General features: G+C 44.8%; 1 protein-coding gene across 3 annotated transcripts in view; it reads left to right on the top strand.

The window, feature by feature from the left end:
- ugp2b (UDP-glucose pyrophosphorylase 2b) overlaps positions 1-27,695 on the top strand; it is a 59,957-nt gene that overhangs the window by 30,315 nt on the left and 1,947 nt on the right. For all 3 annotated transcript variants that reach the window (XM_090217681.1, XM_090217680.1, XM_090217682.1), the window contains exons 4-10: positions 503-688; positions 5,614-5,747; positions 11,673-11,829; positions 14,081-14,221; positions 14,839-15,036; positions 24,281-24,523; positions 26,579-26,683. In XM_090217681.1, coding sequence (XP_090073807.1) covers positions 503-688; positions 5,614-5,747; positions 11,673-11,829; positions 14,081-14,221; positions 14,839-15,036; positions 24,281-24,523; positions 26,579-26,683 — 1,164 coding nt within the window. The remainder of the gene's footprint in view (positions 1-502; positions 689-5,613; positions 5,748-11,672; positions 11,830-14,080; positions 14,222-14,838; positions 15,037-24,280; positions 24,524-26,578; positions 26,684-27,695) is intronic.

The raw sequence follows: 27,695 nt of genomic DNA, 5'->3' as shown, positions 1-27,695 counted from the left end.
TTAGGGTCAATCACACATGCAACACACACACATACTATTGTGCCCATTCACTCACACACACACAGACACACACACACACACACACACACACACACACACACACACACACACACACACACACACACACACACACACACACACACACACACAGGACATCTGTTTCAGATTTGATGTCCTGGGTGCTCCTTCTCATTGTGTATAGTTGTGAAGCTCCAGCTATCTGTTTAAGATGCCAGACCTTATTGATTCAAGCTGAATGCAGGGCCCTGGGTGTGTTACAGTCCTGTCAAAGATTACACTCTTTCCTTTGTCTTCAGAAATGAACACAAAAAAGGTTCTGTGGTTTCATTTCTTCCCTAGTCCTTTTTCAGTCCTATTCAGTCCCTGAGTCTCCATAGATTAAATATCAAGATAAGATCCCCCCCTCCGCCCACATCAGAAGTGTTACCACATACAATACCAAAGGGAACAGATTAAATGTCTCCCCTCTCTCTCTCCACAGATCCAGCCCTATGATAAGATAGCAGCGCTGCCCCTGCCGGACAGCCTGGCAGACAGTCTCAACAAGCTGGTGGTCGTCAAGTTGAATGGAGGCCTGGGGACCAGCATGGGCTGTAAAGGCCCCAAGAGCCTCATCAGCGTCCGCAACGAGAACACTTTCCTGGACCTCACCGTGCAGCAGATAGAGGTACCTGTCGTCAATATGTTGTTAGAATGTCATCAGCAGTCATAAACATGTCATAAGCAGTCATATACATGTCATGAGCAGTCATAGACATGTCATCAGCAGTCATATACATGTCATCAGCAGTCATATACATGTCATAAGCAGTCATAGACATGTCATAAGCAGTCATATACATGTCATGAGCAGTCATAGACATGTCATAAGCAGTCATAGACATGTCATCAGCAGTCATATACATGTCATCAGCAGTCATATACATGTCATGAGCAGTCATATACATGTCATCAGCAGTCATATACATGTCATCAGCAGTCATATACATGTCATCAGCAGTCATATACATGTCATGAGCAGTCATAAACATGTCATCAGCAGTCATATACATGTCATCAGCAGTCATATACATGTCATGAGCAGTCATATACATGTCATGAGCAGTCATATACATGTCATAAGCAGTCATAAACATGTCATCAGCAGTCATATACATGTCATAAGCAGTCATATACATGTCATAAGCAGTCATAAACATGTCATCAGCAGTCATAAACATGTCATCAGCAGTCATATACATGTCAGGAGCAGTCATAAACATGTCATCAGCAGTCATATACATGTCATCAGCAGTCATATACATGTCATGAGCAGTCATATACATGTCATGAGCAGTCATATACATGTCATAAGCAGTCATAAACATGTCATCAGCAGTCATATACATGTCATGAGCAGTCATATACATGTCATAAGCAGTCATAGACATGTCATGAGCAGTCATGGGCATATCTGGCTCCTGAGTGGTGCAGCGGACTGAGGCACTGCATCACAGCGGACTAAGGCACTCCATCTCAGCGGTCTGAGGCACTGTATCTCAGCGCACTGCGTCTCAGCGGACTGAGGGACTCCATCTCAGCGGACTGAGGCACTGCATCACAGCGGACTAAGGCACTCCATCTCAGCGGTCTGAGGCACTGTATCTCAGCGCACTGCGTCTCAGCGGACTGAGGGACTCCATCTCAGCGGACTGAGGGACTCCATCTCAGCGGACTAAGGCACTCCATCTCAGCGGACTGAGGGACTCCATCTCAGCGGACTGAGGGACTCCATCTCAGCGGACTGAGGGACTCCATCTCAGCGGTCTGAGGCACTCCATCTCAGCGGTCTGAGGGACTCCATCTCAGCGGACTGAGGGACTCCATCTCAGCGGACTGAGGCACTCCATCTCAGCGGTCTGAGGCACTCCATCTCAGCGGTCTGAGGCACTGCATCACAGCGGTCTGAGGCACTCCATCTCAGCGGTCTGAGGCACTGCATCACAGCGGTCTGAGGCACTCCATCTCAGCGGTCTGAGGCACTCCATCTCAGCGGTCTGAGGCACTCCATCTCAGCGGTCTGAGGCACTGCATCACAGCGGACTGAGGCACTGCATCACAGCGGTCTGAGGCACTGCAGCTCAGCGGTCTGAGGCACTGCATCACAGCGGTCTGAGGCACTCCATCTCAGCGGTCTGAGGCACTCCATCTCAGCGGTCTGAGGCACTCCATCTCAGCGGTCTGAGGCACTGCATCACAGCGGACTGAGGCACTGCATCACAGCGGTCTGAGGCACTGCAGCTCAGCGGTCTGAGGCACTGCATCACAGCGGTCTGAGGCACTGCATCACAGCGGACTGAGGCACTGCATCACAGCGGACTTAGGCACTCCATCTCAGCGGTCTTAGGCATTGCATCACAGCAAACTGAGGCACTGCATCACAGCGGACTAAGGCACTCCATCTCAGCGGTCTGAGGCACTGTATCTCAGCGCACTGCGTCTCAACAGACTGAGGGACTCCATCTCAGCGGACTGAGGCACTGCATCTTAGTGCTTGAGGCGTCCCTAATGACTCTGGTTCGATTCCAGGCTGCATGGTTGGGCAGCCTGCATGGTTCGATTCCAGTTGTCATAACTGTCATTATATCATTATAACTCATAATAACTTGTTATAACAGATACAGTGGGGCAAAAAAGTATTTAGTCAGCCACCAATTGTGCAAGTTCTCCCATTTAAAAATATGAGAGAGGCCTGTAATTTTCATAATACGTACACTTCAACTATGACAGACAAAATGATTTAAAAAATCCAGAAAATCACATTGTAGGATTTTTAATGAATTTATTTGCAAATTATGGTGGAAAATAAGTATTTGGTCACCTACAAACAAGCAAGATTTGTCCCCCTGCTTAAGCCAGTACATGTCCAGGCCCGTCTGAAGTTTGCTAGAAAGCATTTGGATGATCCAGAAGAAGATTGGGAGAATGTCATATGGTCAGATGAAACTAAAATATTACTTTTTGGTAAAAACTCAACTCGTCGTGTTTGGAGGACAAAGAATGCTGAGTTGCATCCAAAGAACACCATACCTACTGTGAAGCATGGGGGTGGAAACATCATGCTTTGGGGCTGTTTTTCTGCAAAGGGACCAGGACGACTGATCCGTGTAAAGGAAAGAATGAGTGGGGCCATGTATCGTGAGATTTTGAGTGAAAACCTCCTTCCATCAGCAAGGGCATTGAAGATGAAACGTGGCTGGGTCTTTCAGCATGACAATGATCACACACACACACACACACACACACACACACACACACACACACACACAGAGAGAGAGATGACTGAGAACCTTTACTCAGGGGACAGGGCAGAGGTGGGAGTTGGTGAACATTAATGTGAGTTGGTATCCATTTTCTCCCTAAATGGCCTGATTCACAGTGGAGGTAATATGCCTATATCTGGAGGGTAAAATGATTGTCCCAGAACCACTGGGATGTGAGACAGACACAGGACACAGTGTGTGGAGGTGGGGAGAGTGTTCATGATGTGGATGTTGATGAAGGCAGCCCCCCCCCCCCCCCCCCCACACACACCTCTCTGATTCAGAGCGGGTTGGGATACATGTGGAAGACATATTTCAGTTGAATACTTTCAGTTGTTCCCTTTTCCTTTCCCTTTGCTTGCAGCCGTTACACAACACACACAGATACACACATATACAGACAACCACACACACGTCCGCAAACAAATACCGCCTCTCTCTGGCTCTGACACACACACACCTCTCAGTTCCAGCACACTGCGCTCTCTGTCCCCTCTCTGCCTGGCCAAACCCACAGACCTGCCCCATAGAATAACAGCTCTCCTTTCAGTCAGACTGCCTGAAGACATTAGAGAGCTTCACACAGACCCTCAGCTGATCTTATAATATACTAAATATAATGATCATGCTGTTTAATCTACTTGAGAGATACATAATACAACATTTGTAATGTCTTTATTCTTTTGGAACTTCTGTGAGCGTAATGTTTACTGTTCATTTTACTTTTGTATATTCTCTACTTCACTTGCTTTGGCAATGTTAACATATGTTTCCCATGCCAATAAAGCCCCTTGGGGAGTGAGGGAGGGAGGGAGAGAGGGAGAGAGGGAGAGAGGGAGAGAGGGAGAGAGGGAGAGAGAGAGAGGGAGAGAGGGAGAGAGAGAGAGAGAGAGAGAGAGAGAGAGAGAGAGAGAGAGAGAGGGAGGGAGGGAGAGAGAGAGAGAAAGAGAGAGAGAGAGAGAGAGAGAGAGGGAGAGGGAGAGAGGGAGAGGGAGAGAGAGCATGTGCTTGTAATTTGGAGAGAGGGTGAGGGAGAGAAGGGCGGTTTTCTTAATCCACAGGACCTCTTTATCCCTCCTCTCTAGCCTGCTGACCTTTCAACTCTGTCCTGGGGTCCTCTGAGGAAATGGGAGTTCATAACTTCCCAAAATTCATAAAACGAAACTTAAAATGGTTGCACTAAATCTAAACAAACATCCTACAGTGGAATAGATCCTGTTACGCCAGTCAGACAGCGTGTGATTTCCTGATAGTTACGTTGTGTCATATCCTGGTAGTTACATTGGTTGGTAGTGGAGCTGAACTTCACACGACCCACCCACCTCTCCTAGGACAGTCCCACCCTTAATGACCTCATAAAGCCGAGACGAACCTCGACCAGCCTGGTTACTTCATAAACTCCACCACACACCCACACAGTTTTTTTAACAGTTTACCGTAACAACCCCTCCCTCGTTAAAGTCTGGACTCTAGAGTCTTCGGGCTTGTTCAGCATTGCAGCCGACTGGGCAGCCAGACTGCCGACTAACTGAGCTACAAATCACCTTGCATCATAAATAACTACTCATTATGATTTGTCAATCAGTCAGTCACAATGCATCTCGGATTTGATGCTCTCCAACACTGCCATTGCATTAGCTCCAAACAGCCTGTCACTTGGTTTGCTGTGGCCAGTATGCCCACCAAGCACTCCTTTCACCTGTTCTCAATCCAATATGGCCGCCAAGCACTCCTTTCACCTGTTCTCAATCCAATATGGCCGCCAAGCACTCCTTTCACCTGTTCTCAATCCAATATGGCCGCCAAGCACTCCTTTCACCTGTTCTCAATCCAATATGGCCGCCAAGCACTCCTTTCACCTGTTCCCAATCCAATATGGCCGCCAAGCCCTCCTTTCACCTGTTCTCAATCCAATATGGCCGCCAAGCACTCCTTTCACCTGTTCTCAATCCAATATGGCCGCCAAGCACTCCTTTCACCTGTTCTCAATCCAATATGGCCGCCAAGCACTCCTTTCACCTGTTCTCAATCCAATATGGCCGCCAAGCACTCCTTTCACCTGTTCTCAATCCAATATGGCCGCCAAGCACTCCTTTCACCTGTTCTCAATCCAATATGGCCGCCAAGCCCTCCTTTCACCTGTTCTCAATCCAATATGGCCGCCAAGCACTCCTTTCACCTGTTCTCAATCCAATATGGCCGCCAAGCACTCCTTTCACCTGTTCTCAATCCAATATGGCCGCCAAGCACTCCTTTCACCTGTTCTTAATCCAATATCTTTTTCCCTCAGCACTTGAACAAGAAGTACAACACAGACGTTCCTCTGGTCCTGATGAACTCCTTCAACACGGATGAAGACACCAAGAAGATCCTTCAGAAATACACACACCACCGTGTCAAGATACACACCTTCAACCAGAGCAGGTAACACACGCACCGCAGTATGTCTCATATCTTGCTTGATCAGAATATATGAGACATACTGGACATAAAACTGGAAATCCTGTCTGTAGCTGTAATGAATGGACTCTAAAGACTTAGAGGAAAAATCCACCCAAAACCACTAATTCCTTTCATTTACAGTGTTAAATCACACTAACATGTGTGAGAAAAGTATCTAAACTTGTGAGTATTTAAATATGTAATTTTGCCGTTATAATAAGGTTGGTAGCAACATGGAAAATCATTGTGGAAATCTGTTGCAGTTCAAATCAACTACAAAGTCCACAATGCAACGCTCTCTCTATGGGCTGGCTGGCTAGCTAGCAAGGAAACTTAGCTACACACAATAATACCAAAGACAATATCAGCATGTAGAGTAGATAGTTAGCTGTAAAATTGCCTAAATAAAATGGCACTATCAATTGTGACCCATCACCTGGAATCAGTCCTATGTAGCAACATTTGAAATTGTTTTTTATTTACATTGGATAAAAGTAGAGACTGGGCTAGAAAATGGTATATCATACCAATACCAATACAGACATTGTCATTGCTGTAGTATGAATCTGCAGGTAGCTAAAGCTAACCAACTAGGTTCAATGTTAGCTAGCTAACATTAGGCTATAACTAGCAATGCAAATGGATTTCTGATTCAAATAATATTACTGCACAGATTATACATGTAACGTTAGATAGCGAGCCAGCATGATAACGTTCACTAGCTAGCAAACAGAATGCTTTAATTTGCAATGAAAACAACTTTCTGACAAAATTAGAAACTTTGAATATCAGAAATTGTAGCTAAACTCTTAACGGTATACACTAATGAACGCTTCACGGTAGACCGGAACCATGTATCTCAGTTTTTTGTTAGTAGCTTGTACATCTTGTTTGTCAGCGTTGTGTCAAGTCACTCCGGTTCACACAGACCGTGGTGTATGCAGAAACTGACCTGTCGATAGCGCCTGCTAAAGTCAGGCCATTAAAGAGAAAAGTAGCTCAACTTTTGTAGTTCTCCATGGCTAACATTATATCTTTCAAAAACGCTACAGAAGAAAGGACGATCAACATATACAGTATTGAGCAGCTCACGTTATAGACAGAAGTCTGCTATATGGCAGACCAATCCAAACTCATCTCCCGGCATGTCCAGCCCATTCATTATGTCAGCCAATCATGGCTACCAGTTAGGTTCCTGTCTTTTTCCGTGGCTAAACCAACTAGGCTCATAATTTAACAATTTTATTCATATTTACAGATGGAATACAAGTTTGTTATTAATGCAAATCAAATCAAATCAAATGTATTTATATAGCCCTTCGTACATCAGCTGATATCTCAAAGTGCTGTACAGAAACCCAGCCTAAAACCCCAAACAGCAAGCAAAGCAGGTGCAGAAGCACGGTGGCTAGGAAAAACTCCCTAGAAAGGCCAAAACCTAGGAAGAAACCTAGAGAGGAACCAGGCTATGAGGGGTGGTCAGTCCTCTTCTGGCTGTGCCGGGTGGAGATTATAACAGAACATGGCCAAGATGTTCAAATGTTCATAAATGACCAGCATGGTCAAATAATAATAATCACAGGCAGAACAGTTGAAACTGGAGCAGCAGCATGGCCAGGTGGACTGGGGACAGCAAGGAGTCATCATGTCAGGTAGTCCTGAGGCATGGTTCTAGAGCTCAGGGCCTCCGAGAGAGAGAAAGAAAGAGAGAAAGAGAGAATTAGAGAGAGCATACTTAAATTCACACAGGACACCGGATAAGACAGGAGAAATACTCCAGATATAACAGACTGACCCTAGCCCCCTGACACATAAACTACTGCAGCATAAATACTGGAGGCTGAGACCGGAGGGGTCAGGAGACACTGTGGCCCCATCCGAGGAGACCCCCGGACAGGGCCAAACAGGAAGGATATAACCCCAATCACTTTGCCAAAGCACAGCCCCCACACCACTAGATGGATATCTTCAACCACCAACTTACCATCCTGAGACAAGGCAGAGTATAGCCCACAAAGATCTCCGCTACGGCACAACCCAAGGGGGGGCGCCAACCCAGACGGGAAGATCACATCAGTGACTCAACCCACTCAAGTGACGCACCCCTCCTAGGGACGGTATGAAAGAGCCCCAGTAAGCCAGTGACTCAGCCCCTGTAATAGGGTTAGAGGCAGAGAATCCCAGTGGAAAGAGGGGAACCGGCCAGGCAGAGACAGCAAGGGCGGTTCGTTGCTCCAGAGCCTTTCCGTTCACCTTCCCACTCCTGGGCCAGACTACACTCAATCATATGAACCACTGAAGAGATGAGTCTTCAGTAAAGACTTAAAGGTTGAGACCGAGTTTGCGTCTCTCACATGGGTAGGCAGACCATTCCATAAAAATGGAGCTCTATAGGAGAAAGCCCTGCCTCCAGCTGTTTGCTTAGAAATTCTAGGGACAATTAGGAGGCCTGCGTCTTGTGACCGTAGCGTACGTGTAGGTATGTACGGCAGGACCAAATCAGAGAGATAGTTAGGAGCAAACCCATGTAATGCTTTGTAGGTTAGCAGTAAAACCTTGAAATCAGCCCTAGCCTTAACAGGAAGCCAGTGTAGGGAGGCTAGCACTGGAGTAATATGATCACATTTTTTGGTTCTAGTCAGGATTCTAGCAGTCGTATTTAGCACTAACTGAAGTTTATTTAGTGCTTTATCCGGGTAGCTGGAAAGTAGAGCATTGCAGTAGTCTAACCTAGAAGTGACAAAAGCATGGATACATTTTTCTGCATCATTTTTGGACAGAAAGTTTCTGATTTTTGCAATGTTACGTAGATGGGAAAAAAGCTGTCCTTGAAACAGTCTTGATATGTACTTCAAAAGAGAGATCAGGGTCCAGAGTAACGCCGAGGTCCTTCACAGTTTTATTTGAGACGACTGTACAACCATTAAGTGCACATGGAAGTTCACATGTTCCAGAAGGCATTTCTGCCATGCTACATCATTGGGCTCCACGGTGCATTCTGGGAAATTCCTGGGCAAGGAGCGCTCTCCTTCAAGGAGTGAATGGGATTCTATTGGGCGCTAGCTCAAAAACCCAACTTTAGCACCAATTTCATCAACCAGAAGTACAACATTACAATACTTTTCAGATATGTGAGATAATTCACTTGCTATCTGTAATATCATATAGCTTTAGAATCGTGACATTATGTACTTTTGAGGGAAATTGGCAAGTTTCTTGATATATACACTGACTTTGAAGCGATTGCGTTACAATTAGCTTAGAAACAGCGTGACGCAGCATGACGACGAGAATGTGATTTGTCACAGTCTGCTGGGTGGGGCGTTATATTTTCCTTCATTCATCTTCTTTCTATAGTATCTCAGGCAACAGCACCATGCAATGCACCCTGGGATAAAGAGGCAGACAAACAGGAAAAATGTGCTACATAGACCCTCTGTTAAATGACACATTTCTCGAGGTAGGAATATCCCAAAAATATAATCATAAGTCTTATTTGAGAGAAGACATTCTCCGGAGTTATGACATCGTCCAGTATTGAAATCTGATGTGTATGAGAGACGTTTTGGTGATCTAAAAGTCATTTTCCTGTTAACTTCCAGTGTAGTCAGAGCGACTTTATCACAGTGCTACGTCATAGCGGCCGGAGGTCCGCCTGCTTCAACGCCAATAACTCAGATACACGTGAAAACAGGATTTGACCCGGAGAATCCATAGAACATCCCTCAGAGATGCACAAAAACAATATAACTTTCAACATGGGTGAACCTTTCCTTTTAAGCAGTGGACTGTCTGTTGAATTGGACTGTAGACTAAAAGGCTTGTTGTGTTAATATTTTATCAGCCTCCTCAAGGAGGGCTTTACCTCAGAAGCTCCTACGCCTTTGGAATACAATCAAACACAAAGTGAGGATCAAGCTGGAGTGTGTCAAAAAGCCTGGTCAGATGACAACTTAATCCTCTTTTAATGAGGCCCCTTCCCTCTCCTCTCCTCCCCCTTCCTTCCTTCCCTCTCCTCTCCTTTCTTCCGCTTCTTTCCTCTGCCTTCCCTCTCCTCTTCTCTTCTCTCATCTGTGCCCTCTTATCCATGCCAGAACTGTCTTCCCCCTTCCCTCTCCTCCCCCTTCCCTCTCCTCCCCTTCCCTCTCCTGCCCTTCCCTCTCCTCCCCCTTCCCTCTCCTCCCCCTTCCCTCTCCTCCCCTTCCCTTCCCTCTCCTCTCCTCCCCCTTCCCTCTCCTCCCCTTCCCTCTCCTCTCCTCTCCTCCCCCTTCCCTCTCCTCCCCCTTCCCTCTCCTCCCCTTCCCTCTCCTCCCCCTTCCCTCTCCTCTCCTGCCCACTCCTCTCCTCTGCTCTCCTCTCCTCTTCTCCAAGCTGTTCCCCCTAAGCTGCTCCAGTGTGTACAGCTCCCCTCGGACTGCCATGCAGAAGAAATATGAGCCTTCTAGAGTTTTCCCCTTTAGTTAACACTATCAACGTTTCCCTTTACTGTGGGAGTTAAGGTCGAATCACTGCAATATTAGACACTTTCAATGCAACATACCGAAACTAAACTAACTATGCAAAACAAAATATGCAAGAGATGTTGTTATAGGCAGAACGCATCCGAGTAGGATTCTGTTGCATTGACAGGCTGTACTCAGGCTGTACTCTACACAGACCAGTGAGCCATAACCCCTCACCCCCTAGCAAGACCATCCTCCCCTCTCATGGCCAGACAGACAGATCTCAGGTCATCCTCCCCTCTCATAGCCAGACAGACAGACCGATCTCAGGTCATCCTCCCCTCTCATAGCCAGACAGACAGACAGATCTCAGGTCATCCTCCCCTCTCATAGCCAGACAGACAGACAGATCTCAGGTCATCCTCCCCTCTCATGGCCAGACAGACAGACATATCTCAGGTAATCCTCCCCTCTTATGGCCAGACAGACTGACAGATCTCAGGTAATTCTCCCCTCTCATGGCCAGACTGACAGATCTTAGGTATTCCTCCCCTCTCATGGCCAGACAGACAGACAGATCTCAGGTCATCCCCCCCTCTCATGGCCAGACAGACAGACATATCTCAGGTAATCCTCCCCTCTCATGGCCAGACAGACAGACAGATCTCAGGTCATCCTCCCCTCTCAATGCCAGACAGACAGACATATCTCAGGTAATCCTCCCCTCTCATGGACAGACAGACAGACAGACAGACAGACAGACAGACAGACAGACAGACAGACAGACAGATCTCAAGTAATTCTCCCCTCTCATGGCCAGACAGACAGATCTTAGGTCATCCTCCCCTCTCATGGCCAGACAGACAGACATATCTCAGGTAATCCTCCCCTCTCATGGACAGACAGACAGACAGACAGACAGACAGACAGACAGACAGAGACCAGACAGATCTCAGGTCATCCTCAGCTCTGTAAAGAGACGTTAAACGTTCTCCTTCCTAATCTGCTCTTATCAGCTGATAAACGTTAAGTGATGACGGCTCCTCTGTTCAGTTGGTCTTCCCGTCATTGACCCATTCCTAACAGGATTCACATGATTTAAAAGTAAAACATGAAACCTGGAAGTAGCCTACAACTGGGTTATTTAACTAAGTTAATTCACCCTCTCTCTCCTCTCCCGCCCTCCTGCCCTCTGTCCCAGGTACCCCCGTGTTAATAAAGAGTCCCTCCTGCCCTCTGTCCCAGGTACCCCCGTATTAATAAAGAGTCCCTCCTGCCCTCTGTCCCAGGTACCCCCGTGTTAATAAAGAGTCCCTCCTGCCCTCTGTCCCAGGTACCCCCGTGTTAATAAAGAGTCCCTCCTGCCCTCTGTCCCAGGTACCCCCGTATTAATAAAGAGTCCCTCCTGCCCTCTGTCCCAGGTACCCCCGTATTAATAAAGAGTCCCTCCTGCCCTCTGTCACAGGTACCCCCGTATTAACAAAGAGTCCCTCCTGCCTGTGGCCACAGACATTGGTATGACGGGTGAGAACGCTGACGTGTGGTACCCTCCTGGCCACGGGGACATCTACGCCAGCTTCTACAACTCTGGTCTGCTGGATCAGCTCATCACAGAGGGCAAGGTACACACACACACACACACACACACACACACACACACACACAAACATCCTGTGGCGGACTGCCATGGCATGGAATAGTCCCCGCGATATGCAACTTTTCAGGGAAGTCAGGAACCAGTACATGCAGTCAGTCAGGAAAGCAAAGGCTATTTCTAACAGAAATTTGCATCCTGTAGCTCTAACTCCAAAAAGTTCTGGGACACCAAAGTCCATGAAGAACAAGAGCACCTCCTCCCAGCTGCCCACTGCACTGAGGCTAGGTAACACGGTCACCACCGATAAATCCATGATAATCGAACATTTCAACAAGCATTTCTCAACGGCTGGCCATGCTTTCCTCCTGGCTACTCCAACCCCGGCCAACAGCTCCGCCCCCCCCCGCAGCTACTTGCCCGAGCCTCCCCAGCTTCTCCTTCACCCAAATCCAGATAGCAGATGTTCTGAAAGAGCTGCAAAACCTGGACCAGTACAAATCAACTGGGCTAGACAATCTGGACCCTCTCTTTCTAAAACTATCCGCCGCCATTGTTGCATCCCCTATTACCAGCCTGTTCAACCTCTCTTTCGTATCGTCCAAGATCACTAAAGATTGGAAAGCTGCCGCGATCATCCCCCTCTTCAAAAGGGGTGACACTCTAGACCCAAACTGTTATAGACCTATATCCATCCTGCCCTGTCTTTCTAAAGTCTTCGAAAGCCTAGTTAATAAACAGATCACTGACCATTTCGAATCCCACCGTACCTTCTCCACCGTGCAATCCGGTTTCTGAGCTGGTCACGGGTGCACCTCAGCCACGCTCAAGGTACAAAACGATATCATAACCTCCATCGATAAAAGACAGTACTGTGCAGCCGTCTTCATCGTCCTGGCCAAGGCCTTCAACTCTGTCAATCACCATATTCTTATCGGCAGACTCAATAGCCTTGGTTTCTCAAATGACTGCCTCGCCTGGTTCACCAACTTCTTCCCAGACTGTGTGTTCAGTTCAGTGTGTTCAGTGTGTCCTGTTGTGTCCTGTTGTCCGGACCTCTGCCAGTCTCTATGGGCGTATCACAAGGTTCAATTCTCGGGCCAACTCTTTTCTCTGTATATATCAACAATGTCGCTCTTGCTCTCAGGGTGATTCCCTGACCCACTTCTACGCAGACGACACCATTCTGTATACATCTGGCCCTTCTTTGGACACTATGTTAACTAACCTCCAGACGAGCTTCAATGCCATACAACACTCCTTCCGTGTCCTCCAACTGCTCTTAAATGCTAGTAAAACCAAATGCATGCTTTTCAACCGTTCACTGCCCGCACCGACCCGCCCGACTAGCATCACTACTCTGGACGGTTCTGACATAGAATATGTGGACAACTACAAATACCTATGTGTCTGGCTAGACTGTAAACTCTCCCTCCAGACGGCTTTCTATTTCAATTTCACAACAAAGCCTCCTTCACTCGGCAGGGTGGCCTAGTGGTTAGAGCGTTGGACTAGTAACCGAAAGGTTGCAAGTTCATATCCCAGAGCTGACAAGGTCGTTCTGCCCCTGAACTGTGGTTCTGCCCCTGAACAGGCAGTTAACCCACTGTTCCTAGGCCGTCATTGAAAATAAGAATTTGTTCTTAACTGACTTGCCTGGTTAAATAAAAAAATGTAATTAAAAAAGTTAACCACCCTATCTGCAGCACTGACCACTTTTTAAAGAAAATAGTTCTTTTATTTATACAATTTGTAAATTATATTAAATAATTCAGCCGTCGCTGCTATTGATACTGTGTTTCTTCTCTTGTGTAAAATGTTCATTCCATAACGTTGTAAAACCACAGCAAAGTCAAACAATCGAGTTCCAAGGCACCAATATACCACAGGAGGTTGGTGGCACATTAATCGGGGAGGAAGGGCTCGTGGTAATGGCTGGAGCAGAATCATTGGAACGGTATCAAATGGTTTCCATGGTTTCCAGGTGTTTGGTGCCATTCCATTTGCTCCGTTCCGGTCGTTATTACGAGCCGTTCTCTCCTCAGCAGCATCCTGTGAAATATACCAGTATACCAAACCTTAGGAACACTTTCCTAATATTGATTGAGTTGCACCCCAGGAAGACTAGCTGCTTTCGCAACAGCTAATGGGGATCCTGATAAAATACCCCCTCCCCTCTTCAGGAGTACATCTTTGTGGATCCTAATAAAATCCCCCCCCCCCTCTTCAGGAGTACATCTTTGTGGATCCTAATAAAATTCCCCCCCCCCCCTCTTCAGGAGTACATCTTTGTGTCTAACATTGATAACCTGGGTGCTACGGTGGACCTGAACATTCTGCATCACCTGGTGAGCCAGCCCAACGGGAAACGCTGTGAGTTCATCATGGAGGTCACCGACAAGACCCGCGCTGACGTCAAGGTGGGTGGCAGGAGGAGGGAGGCGGCGGCCATGTTGTGGTCTCTGTTAGTGGTTTATTCTGTCTTCTTTATTCACCTCTCACTATTAACACTTTCTCATCATTTTATTCACACTTTATAAACAGTTCATTCAATTGTTTGTTAATTCATTAATGTGGAATTGGTATATCTTTTTTTTTTTTTTACTTTTAAATTAATTATATATAGCCATTTATTTTTAAAGAATATAACGTATAAATAAATAATGAGCTTTAGTTAAACTGTACTACCCCATCAGAACCCAAAATAACCTCTTTCTCTCTCTCTCTGTCTCTCTCTGTCTTTCTCTGTCTCTCTCTGTCTCTCTCTGTCTCTCTCTGTCTCTGTCTCTCTGTCTCTCTGTCTCTGTCTTTCTCTGTCTCTGTGTCTCTGTCTCTGTGTCTCTCTGTCTGTCTCTTTCTCTGTCTTTCTCTCTCTGTCTCTGTCTCTCTGTGTTTCTGTCTCTGTCTCTGTGTCTCTGTCTCTGTCTCTCTGTGTCTCTGTCTCTGCCTCTCTGTGTCTCTGTCTCTCTGTGTCTGTGTCTCTGTCTCTGTGTCTCTGTCTCTGTCTCTCTCTGTCTCTGTCTCTCTGTCTCTCCAGGGCGGTACTCTTATTCAGTATGATAACAAGCTGCGTCTGCTGGAGATAGCCCAGGTCCCCAAGGCCCATGTAGATGAGTTCAAATCAGTCACCAAGTTTAAGATCTTCAACACCAACAACCTGTGGATCTCTCTGGGCGCCATCAAGAGGCTGCAGGAGCAGAAAGCCATGGACATGGAGATCATCGTTAACCCCAAGGTGAGAGACCAGACGGGCAGGCACACACACACACACACACACACACACACACACACACACACACACATACACATACACATACACATACACATACACACACACACACCGTGCAGGTTGTGCATAGGTCAACACACACACACAAAAACCACTTAGCTCGGTACAGTTTGATGCTGTTTCGGTCAAGGCAGTCCAGCTCAGGTCAGACCAGCTGAATGTATATATTCTGTCTCAGATTAATAGAATCGACTGAGCTCCTTATCCATATGTTGGATCCACCAAATGGTTAATAGTCAAAATCAAATGTTATTTGTCACATACACATGGTTAGCAGATGTTAATGCGAGTGTTGCGAAATGCTTGTGCTTCTAGTTTTGACAATGCAGTAATAACCAACGAGCAATCTAACTAACAATTTCACAACAGTTACCTTATACACACAAGTGTAAAGGGATGAAGAATATGTACATACAGATATATGAATGAGTGATGGTACAGAACGACATAGGCAAGATGCAGTAGATGGTATAGAGTACAGTATATAGATATGAGATGAGTAATGTAGGGTATGTAAACATATAAAAGTGGCATTGTTTAAAGTGGCTAGTGATACATGTATTACATAAAGATGGCAAGATGTAGTAGATGGTATAGGGTACAGTATATACATATGAGATGAGAAATGTAGGGTATGTAACCATTATATTAAGTGGCATTGTTTAAAGTGACTAGTGATACATTTTTTACATCATTTTTTCCATTATTAATGTGGCTGGAGTTGAGTCAGTATGTTGAAAGCAGCCCCTCAATGTTAGTGGTGGCTGTTTAACAGTCTGATGGCCTTGAGATAGAAGCTGTTTTTCAGTCTCTCGGTCCCAGCTTTGATGCACCTGTACTGACCTCGCCTTCTGGATGATAGCGGGGTGAACAGGCAGTGGCTCGGGTGGTTGTCGTCCTTGATGATCTTTTTGGCCTTCCTATGACATCGGGTGGTGTAGGTGTCCTGGAGGGCAGGTAGTTTGCCCCCGGTGATGCGTTGTGCAGACCTCACTACCCTCTGGAGAGCCTTACAGTTGTGGGCGGAGCAGTTGCCGTACCAGGCGGTGATACAGCCCGACAGGATGCTCTCGATTGTGCATCTGTAAAAGTCTAATTTCAACAGCTGACAATATTGAATAAATCAACTGTAAACTTGTCAATGAGGAGGCAGAGAGACGTGGTGCACAATTCCTCTTCAGTTACACTCCGACTCAAAACACCTGCTCTGTTCCCACACCTCTCATCCCGTAAAGTAGGAACAAGTTAAGTATTTGGTCCCATATTCATAACACGCAATGACTACACTAAGCTTTGTGCCCAATAGAAATGAATGGTAAATAATGTATTGTGTCATTTTGGAGTCACTTTTATTGTAAATAAGAACATAATATGTTTCTAAGCACTTCTACATTAATGTGGATGCTACCATGATTACAGATAGTCCTGAATTAATCATGAATAATGATGAGTGAGAAAGTTACAGATGCACAAATATCATACCCTCCCAAAAATGTTAACCTCCCCTGTTATTGTAATGGTGAAATGTTAGCATGTCTTGGGGGTATGCTAACCTCCCCTGTTATTGTAATGGTGAGATGTTAGCATGTCTTGGGGGTATGCTAACCTCCCCTGTTATTGTAAGGCTGAGAGGTTAGCATGTCTTGGGGGTATGCTAACCTCCCCTGTTATTGTAAGGCTGAGATGTTAGCATGTCTTGGAGGTATGCTAACCTCCCCTGATATTGTAAGGCTGAGATGTTAGCATGTCTTGGGGGGTATGCTAACCTCCCCTGTTATTGTAATGGTGAGGTGTTAGCATGTCTTAGGGGTATGCTAACCTCACCTGCTATTGTAAGGCTGAGAGGTTAGCATGTCTTGGGGGTATGCTAACCTCCCCTGTTATTGTAAGGCTGAGATGTTAGCATGTCTTGGGGGTATGCTAACCTCCCCTGTTATTGTAATGGTGAGGTGTTAGCAAGTCTTAGGGGTATGCTAACCTCCCCTGTTATTGTAAGGCTGAGATGTTAGCATGTCTTGGGGTTGTGATATTTATGCGTCCGTAAACTTTCTCACTCATCATTATTTATCAAATACCCTCAAATGAAAGCTGACAGTCGGCACTTTAACCTCGTAGTCACTGTATCATTTCCAATCCAAAGTGCTGGAGTACAGAGACAAAACAACAAAACATTTGTCACTGTCCCAGAACTATTGGAGCTCCCTGTATATATAGCAAAGTGCTGCCTATAGAGGGACACCACCACGCCGTTCCAGAGGACATCCCTCCTCAATAAATGATGTCCTGCAGTCTCACTAAAGCCCAGAGGACAGCCCTCCTCAATAAATGATGTCCTACAGTCTCACTAAAGCCCAGAGGACATCCCTCCTCAATAAATGATGTCCTACAGTCTCACTAAAGCCCAGAGGACATCCCTCCTCAATAAATGATGTCCTACAGTCTCACTAAAGCCCAGAGGACAACCCTCCTCAATAAATGATGTCCTGCAGTCTCACTAAAGCCCAGAGGACAACCCTTCTCCATAAATGATGTCCTGCAGTCTCACTAAAGCCCAGAGGACAACCCTCCTCAATAAATGATGTCCTACAGTCTCACTAAAGCCCAGAGGGCAGCCCTCCTCAATAAATGATGTCCTACAGTCTCACTAAAGCCCAGAGGGCAGCCCTCCTCAATAAATGATGTCCTACAGTCTCACTAAAGCCCAGAGGACAACCCTCCTCAATAAATGATGTCCTACAGTCTCACTAAAGCCCAGAGGACAACCCTCCTCAATAAATGATGTCCTACAGTCTCACTAAAGCCCAGAGGACAACCCTCCTCAATAAATGATGTCCTACAGTCTCACTAAAGCCCAGAGGACAACCCTCCTCAATAAATGATGTCCTACAGTCTCACTAAAGCCCAGAGGACAACCCTCCTCAATAAATGATGTCCTACAGTCTCACTAAAGCCCAGAGGACAACCCTCCTCAATAAATGATGTCCTACAGTCTCACTAAAGCCCAGAGGACAACCCTCCTCAATAAATGATGTCCTACAGTCTCACTAAAGCCCAGAGGACAGCCCTCCTCAATAAACGATGTCCTGCAGTCTCACTAAAGCCCAGAGGACAACCCTCCTCAATAAATGATGTCCTGCAGTCTCACTAAAGCTCACATTCTAAAACCTCTTTACTGCAGATAAAGAGTGTTTGTGTGGATGGGTGTGTGAGTCTGCATGTGGGCAGGGGTGGGGGGGGGGGGGGGGGGGGTTGTGAGTCTGCATGTGGGCAGGGGTGGGTGGGGGGTGTGTGAGTCTGCATGTGGGCATGGGGGGGGTGGGTGAGTCTGCATGGGGGGGGGGGGGGGGGGGTGTGCATGGCTGTATTATCTAAGATTACACTTCTCATTCAAAGTGAATCGATTGAGTGCTCTACGATAATGATGGCTGGTCGACGAATCACGATCAAATGATTCGTTGAGAGCCACGAGACAAAAGTACAAAGATCTTTTAAAGCCAAGATACACCCCTTTAAACCTACAATGACAAACAACAGATATATAGGACGGGTCACAAGGTTAAGATCTGTATGAAAGATATCTATAATTCATAGCAGACAGTATCTGCTGTGTCAACAGTTTTCATTGTATAGACCAGTGTCTGGCCCTCCTACTCCAAACTGGAACCATCGCTTCCTGGTACGGTATAGAACAGAAACATTAACTCATGCTCTGGAATGTTCTTTACAGAGTTACAGAGTGACTCTGCCCTGAGACATTACAGAGTGGCTCTGCCCTGAGACATTACAGAGTGGAGCTACCCTGAGACATTACAGAGTGGAGCTGCCCTGAGACATTACAGAGGGGGCCTCACTGAGACATTACAGAGTGGCTCTGCCCTGAGACATTACAGAGTGGCTCTGCCCTGAGACATTACAGAGGGGGCCTCACTGAGACATTACAGAGTGGAGCTGCCCTGAGACATTACAGAGGGGGCCTCACTGAGACATTACAGAGTGGAGCTGCCCTGAGACATTACAGAGTGGAGCTGCCCTGAGACATTACAGAGTGGAGCTGCCCTGAGACATTACAGAGTAGAGCTGCCCTGAGACATTACAGAGTGGCTCTGCCCTGAGACATTACAGAGTGGCTCTGCCCTGAGACATTACAGAGTGGAGCTGCCCTGAGACATTACAGAGTGGAGCTGCCCTGAGACATTACAGAGTGGAGCTGCCCTGAGACATTACAGAGTGGAGCTGCCCTGAGACATTACAGAGTGGAGCTGCCCTGAGACATTACAGAGTAGAGCTGCCCTGAGACATTACAGAGTGGCTCTGCCCTGAGACATTACAGAGTGGCTCTGCCCTGAGACATTACAGAGTGGAGCTGCCCTGAGACGTTAAAGAGTGGCTCTGCCCTGAGACATTACAGAGTGGAGCTGCCCTGAGACATTACAGAGTGACTCTGCCCTGAGACATTACAGAGTGGAGCTGTCCTGAGACATTACAGAGTGGAGCTGTCCTGAGACATTACAGAGTGGCTCTGCCCTGAGACATTACAGAGTGGAGCTGTCCTGAGACATTACAGAGTGGAGCTGTCCTGAGACATTACAGAGTGGAGCTGTCCTGAGACATTACAGAGTGGAGCTGTCCTGAGACATTACAGAGTGGAGCTGTCCTGAGACATTACAGAGTGGAGCTGTCCTGAGACATTACAGAGTGGTTCTGTCCTGAGACATTACAGAGTGGCTCTGCCCTGAGACACTACTGAGTGGCTCTGTCCTGAGACATTACAGAGTGGCTCTGCCCTGAGACATTACAGAGTGGCTCTGTCCTGAGACATTACAGAGTGGCTCTGCCCTGAGACATTACAGAGTGGCTCTGCCCTGAGACATTACAGAGTGGCTCTGTCCTGAGACATTACAGAGTGGCTCTGCCCTGAGACATTACAGAGTGGAGCTGCCCTGAGACATTACAGAGTGGAGCTGCCCTGAGACATTACTGAGTGGAGCTTCCCTGAGACATTACAGAGTGGAGCTGCCCTGAGACATTACTGAGTGGAGCTGCCCTGAAACATTACAGAGTGGAGCTGCCCTGAGACATTACAGAGTGGAGCTGCGTTGAGACATTACTGAGTGGAGCTGCCCTGAGACATTACAGAGAGGCTCTGCACTGAGACATTACAGAGTGGCTCTGACCTGAGACATTACAGAGACTGCTACTTCTATTGGATATACAATGCCTTGGGAAAGTATTCAGATCCCTTGACTTTTTCCATATTTTGTTACGTTACAGCCTTATTCTAAAATGGATTCAATTATTGTTTTTTCATCATCAATCTACACACTGTACTCCATAATGACAAAGCAAAAACAGGGTTTTAGAATATCATATTTACATAAGTATTTACTTTACTCAGTACTTTGTTGAAGCAGTGATCACAGCCTCCAGTCTTCTTGGGTATGACTCTACAAGCTTGGCACACCTGTATTTGGGGAGTTTCTCCCATTCTTCTCGGCAAATCCTCTCAAGCTCTGTCAGGTTGGATGGGGAGCGTTGCTGCACAGCTATTTTTAGGTCTCTCCAGAGATGTTCAAGTCCGGGCTCTGGCTGGGCCACTCGAGGACATTCAGGACATTCAAGCCACGTCTGTGTTGTATTAGCTGTGTGCTTAGGGTCATTGTCCCGTTAGAAGGTGAACTTTCGCCACAGTCTGAAGTCATGGGCACTCTGGAGCAGGATCAAGGATCTCTCTGTACTTTTCTCCGTTCATCTTTTCCTTGTTCCTGAGGAGTGGCTTCCATCTGGCCTGATTGATAAAGTGCTAAAGGCCTGATTGGTGAAGTGCTGCAGAAATGGTTGTCCTTCTGGAAGTTTCTCCCTTCTCCACAGAGGAACTCTAGAGCTCTGTCAGAGTGACCATCCTGTTCTTCTCCCCCGATTGCTCAGATTGGCCGGGTGGCCAGCTCTTGGAAGAGTCTTAGTGGTTCCAAACTTCTTCCATTTAAGAATGCTGGAGGCCATTGTGTTCTTGGGGACCTTCAATGCTGCAGAAATGTTTTGGTTACCTTCCCCAGATCTGGGGGGGGGTATGATATATATATATATATATATATATATATATATATATATATATATATATATATATATATATATATATATATATATATATTTATATATATATATATATATATATATATATATATATATATATTTATATTTGAGTCTCATAGCAAAGGGTCTGAATACTTATGTAAATAAGGTATTTCTGTTTTTTTATTATTAATACATTTGCAAAATTGTCTAAAAACCTGTTTTCGCTTTGTCAATTATGGGGTGTTGTGTGTAGAAAATAATCCATTTTAGAATAAGGCTGTAACTTAACAAAATGTTGAAAATGTCAAGGGGTCTGAAAACTTTCTGAAGGCACCGTACTGTATATTATAGAACTACTGACCTGATGTTGTTAGCTAGTAGATGTAGGTAACAGAACACTACTGAATATTATAGAACTACTGACCTGATGTTGTTAGATGTAGGTAACAGAACACTACTGTATATTATAGAACTACTGACCTGATGTTGTTAGATGTAGGTAACAGAACACTACTGTATATTATAGAACTACTGACCTGATGTTGTTAGCTAGTAGATGTAGGTAACAGAACACTACTGTATATTATAGAACTACTGACCTGATGTAGTTAGCTAGTAGATGTAGGTAACAGAACACTACTGTATATTATAGAACTACTGACCTGATGTTGTCAGCTAGTAGATGTAGGTAACAGAACACTACTGTATATTATAGAACTACTGCCCTGATGTTGTTAGCTAGTAGATGTAGGTAACAGAACACTGCTGTATATTATAGAACTACTGCCCTGATGTTGTTAGATGTAGGTAACAGAACACTACTGTATATTATAGAACTACTGACCTGATGTTGTTAGATGTAGGTAACAGAACACTACTGTATATTATAACTACTGACCTGATGTTGTTAGATGTAGGTAACAGAACACTACTGTATATTATAGAACTACTGACCTGATGTTGTTAGATGTAGTGAACAGAACACTGCTGTATATTATAGAACTACTGACCTGATGTTGTTAGATGTAGTGAACAGAACACTGCTGTATATTATAGAACTACTGACCTGATGTTGTTAGATGTAGTGAACAGAACACTGCTGTATATTATAGAACTACTGCCCTGATGTTGTTAGATGTAGTGAACAGAACACTGCTGTATATTATAGAACTACTGACCTGATGTTGTTAGATGTAGTGAACAGAACACTGCTGTATATTATAGAACTACTGACCTGATGTTGTTAGATGTAGTGAACAGAACACTACTGTATATTATAGAACTACTGCCCTGATGTTGTTAGATGTAGGTAACATAACACTACTGTATATTATAGAACTACTGACCTGATGTTGTTAGTTAGTAGATGTAGGTAACAGAACATTACTGTATATTATAGAACTACTGCCCTGATGTTGTTAGCTAGTAGATGTAGGTAACAGAACACTACTGTATATTATAGAACTACTGACCTGATGTTGTTAGATGTAGGTAACAGAACACTACTGTATATTATAGAACTACTGACCTGATGTTGTTAGATGTAGGTAACATAACACTACTCTATATTATAGAACTACTGACCTGATGTTGTTAGCTAGTAGATGTAGGTAACAGAACACTACTGTATATTATAGAACTACTGACCTGATGTTGTTAGCTAGTAGATGTAGGTAACAGAACATTACTGTATATTATAGAACTACTGCCCTGATGTTGTTAGATGTAGGTAACATAACACTACTGTATATTATAGAACTACTGCCCTGATGTTGTTAGCTAGTAGATGTAGGTAACAGAACACTACTGTATATTATAGAACTACTGACCTGATGTTGTTAGATGTAGGTAACAGAACACTACTGTATATTATAGAACTACTGCCCTGATGTTGTTAGATGTAGGTAACAGAACACTACTGTATATTATAGAACTACTGACCTGATGTTGTTAGATGTAGGTAACAGAACACTACTGTATATTATAGAACTACTGACCTGATGTTGTTAGATGTAGGTAACAGAACACTACTGTATATTATAGAACTACTGACCTGATGTTGTTAGATGTAGGTAACAGAACACTACTGTATATTATAGAACTACTGACCTGATGTAGTTAGATGTAGGTAACAGAACACTACTGTATATTATAGAACTACTGACCTGATGTTGTTAGCTAGTAGATGTAGGTAACAGAACACTACTGTATATTATAGAACTACTGACCTGATGTTGTTAGATGTAGTGAACAGAACACTACTGTATATTATAGAACTACTGACCTGATGTTGTTAGATGTAGGTAACAGAACACTACTGTATATTATAGAACTACTGCCCTGATGTTGTTAGCTAGTAGATGTAGGTAACAGAACACTACTGTATATTATAGAACTACTGACCTGATGTTGTTAGATGTAGGTAACATAACACTACTGTATATTATAGAACTACTGCCCTGATGTTGTTAGCTAGTAGATGTAGGTAACAGAACACTACTGTATATTATAGAACTACTGCCCTGATGTTGTTAGCTAGTAGATGTAGGTAACAGAACACTACTGTATATTATAGAACTACTGACCTGATGTTGTTAGATGTAGGTAACAGAACACTACTGTATATTATAGAACTACTGCCCTGATGTTGTTAGCTAGTAGATGTAGGTAACAGAACATTACTGTATATTATAGAACTACTGACCTGATGTTGTTAGATGTAGGTAACAGAACACTACTGTATATTATAGAACTACTGCCCTGATGTTGTTAGCTAGTAGATGTAGGTAACAGAACACTACTGTACGCTGCAGGTGGGGATGTGTTATTTCATTACATAACTCACTGTGATATTCTCCCTCTTTCATATTAAGTGGATCATTCAGATCCTAGTGAAGCAGCCTAAAACTTGTCTCGTGACTAGCTCAGAGGTTCTCCATCTGAACCCACTACCTGAGGCCTACAGTACATTCTTCAGTTTGTTTGTGTATGTGTGCGTGTGTATCTGTATATGAATCCACTACCTACATCCTTTAGAGTGTGTGTGTGTGTGTGTGTGTGTGTGTGTTGTGTGTTGTGTGTGTGTGTGTGTGTTACTAACCACCTGTTCTCCTGCCAGACACTGGACGGCGGTCAGAACGTGATCCAGCTGGAGACGGCGGTGGGCGCGGCCATCAAGAGCTTCGACAACGCCCTGGGCATCAACGTGCCGCGATCCCGCTTCCTGCCCGTCAAGACCGTCTCCGACCTTCTATTGGTCATGTCCAACCTCTACAGCCTGGAGGCGGGCTCTCTCACCATGAGCCAGAAGAGAGAGTTCCCTACCACGCCCCACGTCAAGCTGGGCAGCTCCTTTACTAAGGTAACTAACGTAACCCTAACCTTACTATAACTACTACCTAACCTTAACCACACCCCACGTCAAGCTGGGTATCTCCTTTACTAAGGTAACTAACGTAACCCTAACCTTACTATAACTACTAACTAACCTTAACCACGCCCCACATCAAGCTGGGTATCTCCTTTACTAAGGTAACTAACGTAACCCTAACCTTACTATAACTACTAACTAACCTTAACCACACCCCACGTCAAGCTGGGTATCTCCTTTACTAAGGTAACTAACGTAACCCTAACCTTACTATAACTACTAACTAACCTTAACCACGCCCCACGTCAAGCTGGGTATCTCCTTTACTAAGGTAACTAACGTAACCCTAACCTTACTATAACTACTAACTAACCTTAACCACACCCCACGTCAAGCTGGGCAGCTCCTTTACTAAGGTAACTAACGTAACCCTAACCTTACTACTACTACTATAACTACTACCTAACCTTAACCACGCCCCACGTCAAGCTGGGCAGCTCCTTTACTAAGGTAACTAACGTAACCCTAACCTTACTATAACTACTAACTAACCTTAACCATGCCCCACGTCAAGCTGGGCAGCTCCTTTACTAAGGTAACTAACGTAACCCTAACCTTACTATTACTATAACTACTAACTAACCTTAACCACGCCCCACATCAAGCTGGGCAGCTCCTTTACTAAGGTAACTAACGTAACCCTAACCTTACTACTACTACTACTATAACTACTAACTAACCTTAACCACGCTCCACGTCAAGCTGGGCAGCTCCTTTACTAAGGTAAGGCTGGATTTCCACTGCTGAGGGCAAGATTTAATCAAAGGTGCTTTGTTGACAAGCGCATTGCATTTGAGCAACCAATAAATATTGGTTTTAATCTTAAATAGAGCCCCACGGTGGAGGTGTAATAATACCCATAAAACCTAGCAGTCAAACAGGGAAATGGTTCCAGTCGTTTTTCTACCATACATTTTTCCCATAGGGGATTTTAGAAACAGCTTACCCTGGTGTGACGTTTTGATGACCATCTCTTGGACAAGGTGACTTTTAAATATATTTGGCTCTAATTACTCTGATTCGATATCATACTGTGGATCTCTATGGCCAAGTCTCCTTTATAAAGGCCTCATGCAGCCGTTTTTAAATTTTTTATATCTCAGTATCATATCATTTCTGGGTAACAATTAAGTACCTTACTGTAATAGTTTTAGATTAAATAGAATGGTCAAAAAGAAACAAAAGTAGCATTTTAGCCGAAAACTATTTCTCACGCAAGAATTTTGCTTGGACTGTCTGGGAGTGATCTCTGAAAACGGAAAACTAGCTGTTATTGGCAGAGAGGTTTGGAACTGTTTTTCTCATTGGTCTATTTAACTAAAATACAGACTGGTGATGTCACCAGGCAAGCCAAAACTCCACCCATGCAAGACCTGCTGATTAGAAGGGCCTGTGTAGATTATTCTCTACCAGCAACTATCAGGAAATAATACTCATAAATTGTTCACACTTTTACAGTGTTTGTTTCTACAGCTGTTGTACAATGTAAGCTACCACGTTGTTTTGCTACCATGTTGTTGTCATGTTGTGTTGCTACCATGCTGTATTGTCGTGTGTTGCAGCCTTGCTATGTTGTTGTCTTTAGGTCTCTCTTTATGTAGTGTTGTGTTGTCTCTCTTGTCGTGATGTGTGTTTTGTCCTATATTTCTAAGTTATTTATTTATATATATTTTAAAAATTGATCCCCCGTCCCCGCAGGAGTTCTTTTGCCTTTTGGTAGGCTGTCATTGTAAATAATAATTTGTTCTTAATTAACTGACTTGCCTGGTTAAATAAAGGTTAAAAACTCTGCATACATGTTCTGTTGGTGTTGAGCTGATGCTCTATTGTTGTACTACCATACATTCACCCTATGTTTATATAGGTCATCCAGTGGGAAAAAACATACCAAGATAGAGCTCTCTCTTTCCCTCCCTCTCCTCAAAGTATGTGTTACTGCTCTAAACTCAGCATGACATACCCGTCTGTCTGTCTGTCTGTGCTAAGGTCCAGGAATACCAGACGCGGTTCGAGAGCATCCCTGATATGCTGGAGCTGGATCACCTGACTGTGTCCGGTGACGTCACGTTTGGAAAACAAGTTTCTCTCAAGGTGAGTTCACAGGCCCCTGAGGTTTTTCTGGCTAGGTCACATGGTCAGGGATATTCTTAGTCCTCTATTATCTCAGATAAATATCTGTGATGGGCCCAGATGGAATGAAGGAACTTTACAATAACAATGGTACAGTTGAAGTTGGAAGTTTACATACACTTAGGTTGGAGTCATTAAAACTTGTTTTTCAACCACTCCACAAATGTCTTGTTAACAAACTATAGTTTTGGCAAGTCGGTTAGGACCTCTACTTTGTGCATGACACAAGTAATTTATCCAACAATTGTTTACAGACAGATTATTTAACTTATAAATCACTGTATCACAATTCCAGTGGGTCAGAAGTTTACATACACTAAATAGACTGTAGGATTGACTTGTTTCCTCCAGTCCACCGCTCAAACTCTAGGATTGACTTGTTTCCTCCAGTTCACCGCTCATACTGTAGGATTGACTTGTTTCCTCCAGTTCACCGCTCATACTGTAGGATTGACTTGTTTCCTCCAGTCCACCGCTCAAACTCTAGGATTGACTTGTTTCCTCCAGTTCACCGCTCATACTGTAGGATTGACTTGTTTCCTCCAGTTCACCGCTCATACTGTAGGATTGACTTGTTTCCTCCAGTTCACCGCTCATACTGTAGGATTGACTTGTTTCCTCCAGTTCACCGCTCATACTGTAGGATTGACTTGTTTCCTCCAGTTCACCGCTCATACTGTAGGATTGACTTGTTTCCTGCAGTCTACCGCTCATACTGTAGGATTGACTTGTTTCCTCCAGTCTACCGCTCATACTGTAGGATTGACTTTTTCCTTCTGGACAATAGAATTCTTCCTTTTGTAACTAATAGCCAATATCACAACATCCTTGTCTCAGACCATAGACCTGTCCTATCTCAGACCGTAGACCTGTCCTATCTCAGACCATAGACCTGTCCTATCTCAGACCATAGACCTGTCCTATCTCAGACCATAGACCTGTCCTATCTCAGACCATAGACCTGTCCTATCTC

Source organism: Oncorhynchus mykiss, chromosome 23 (genome assembly GCF_057628025.1).
Source record: "Oncorhynchus mykiss isolate SJ-2025 chromosome 23, ASM5762802v1, whole genome shotgun sequence".
In the NCBI taxonomy this organism is placed as follows: domain Eukaryota; kingdom Metazoa; phylum Chordata; class Actinopteri; order Salmoniformes; family Salmonidae; genus Oncorhynchus; species Oncorhynchus mykiss.
The sequence above is the reverse complement of the archived record's forward strand: the minus strand, read 5'-3'. Positions and strand labels throughout refer to the sequence as shown.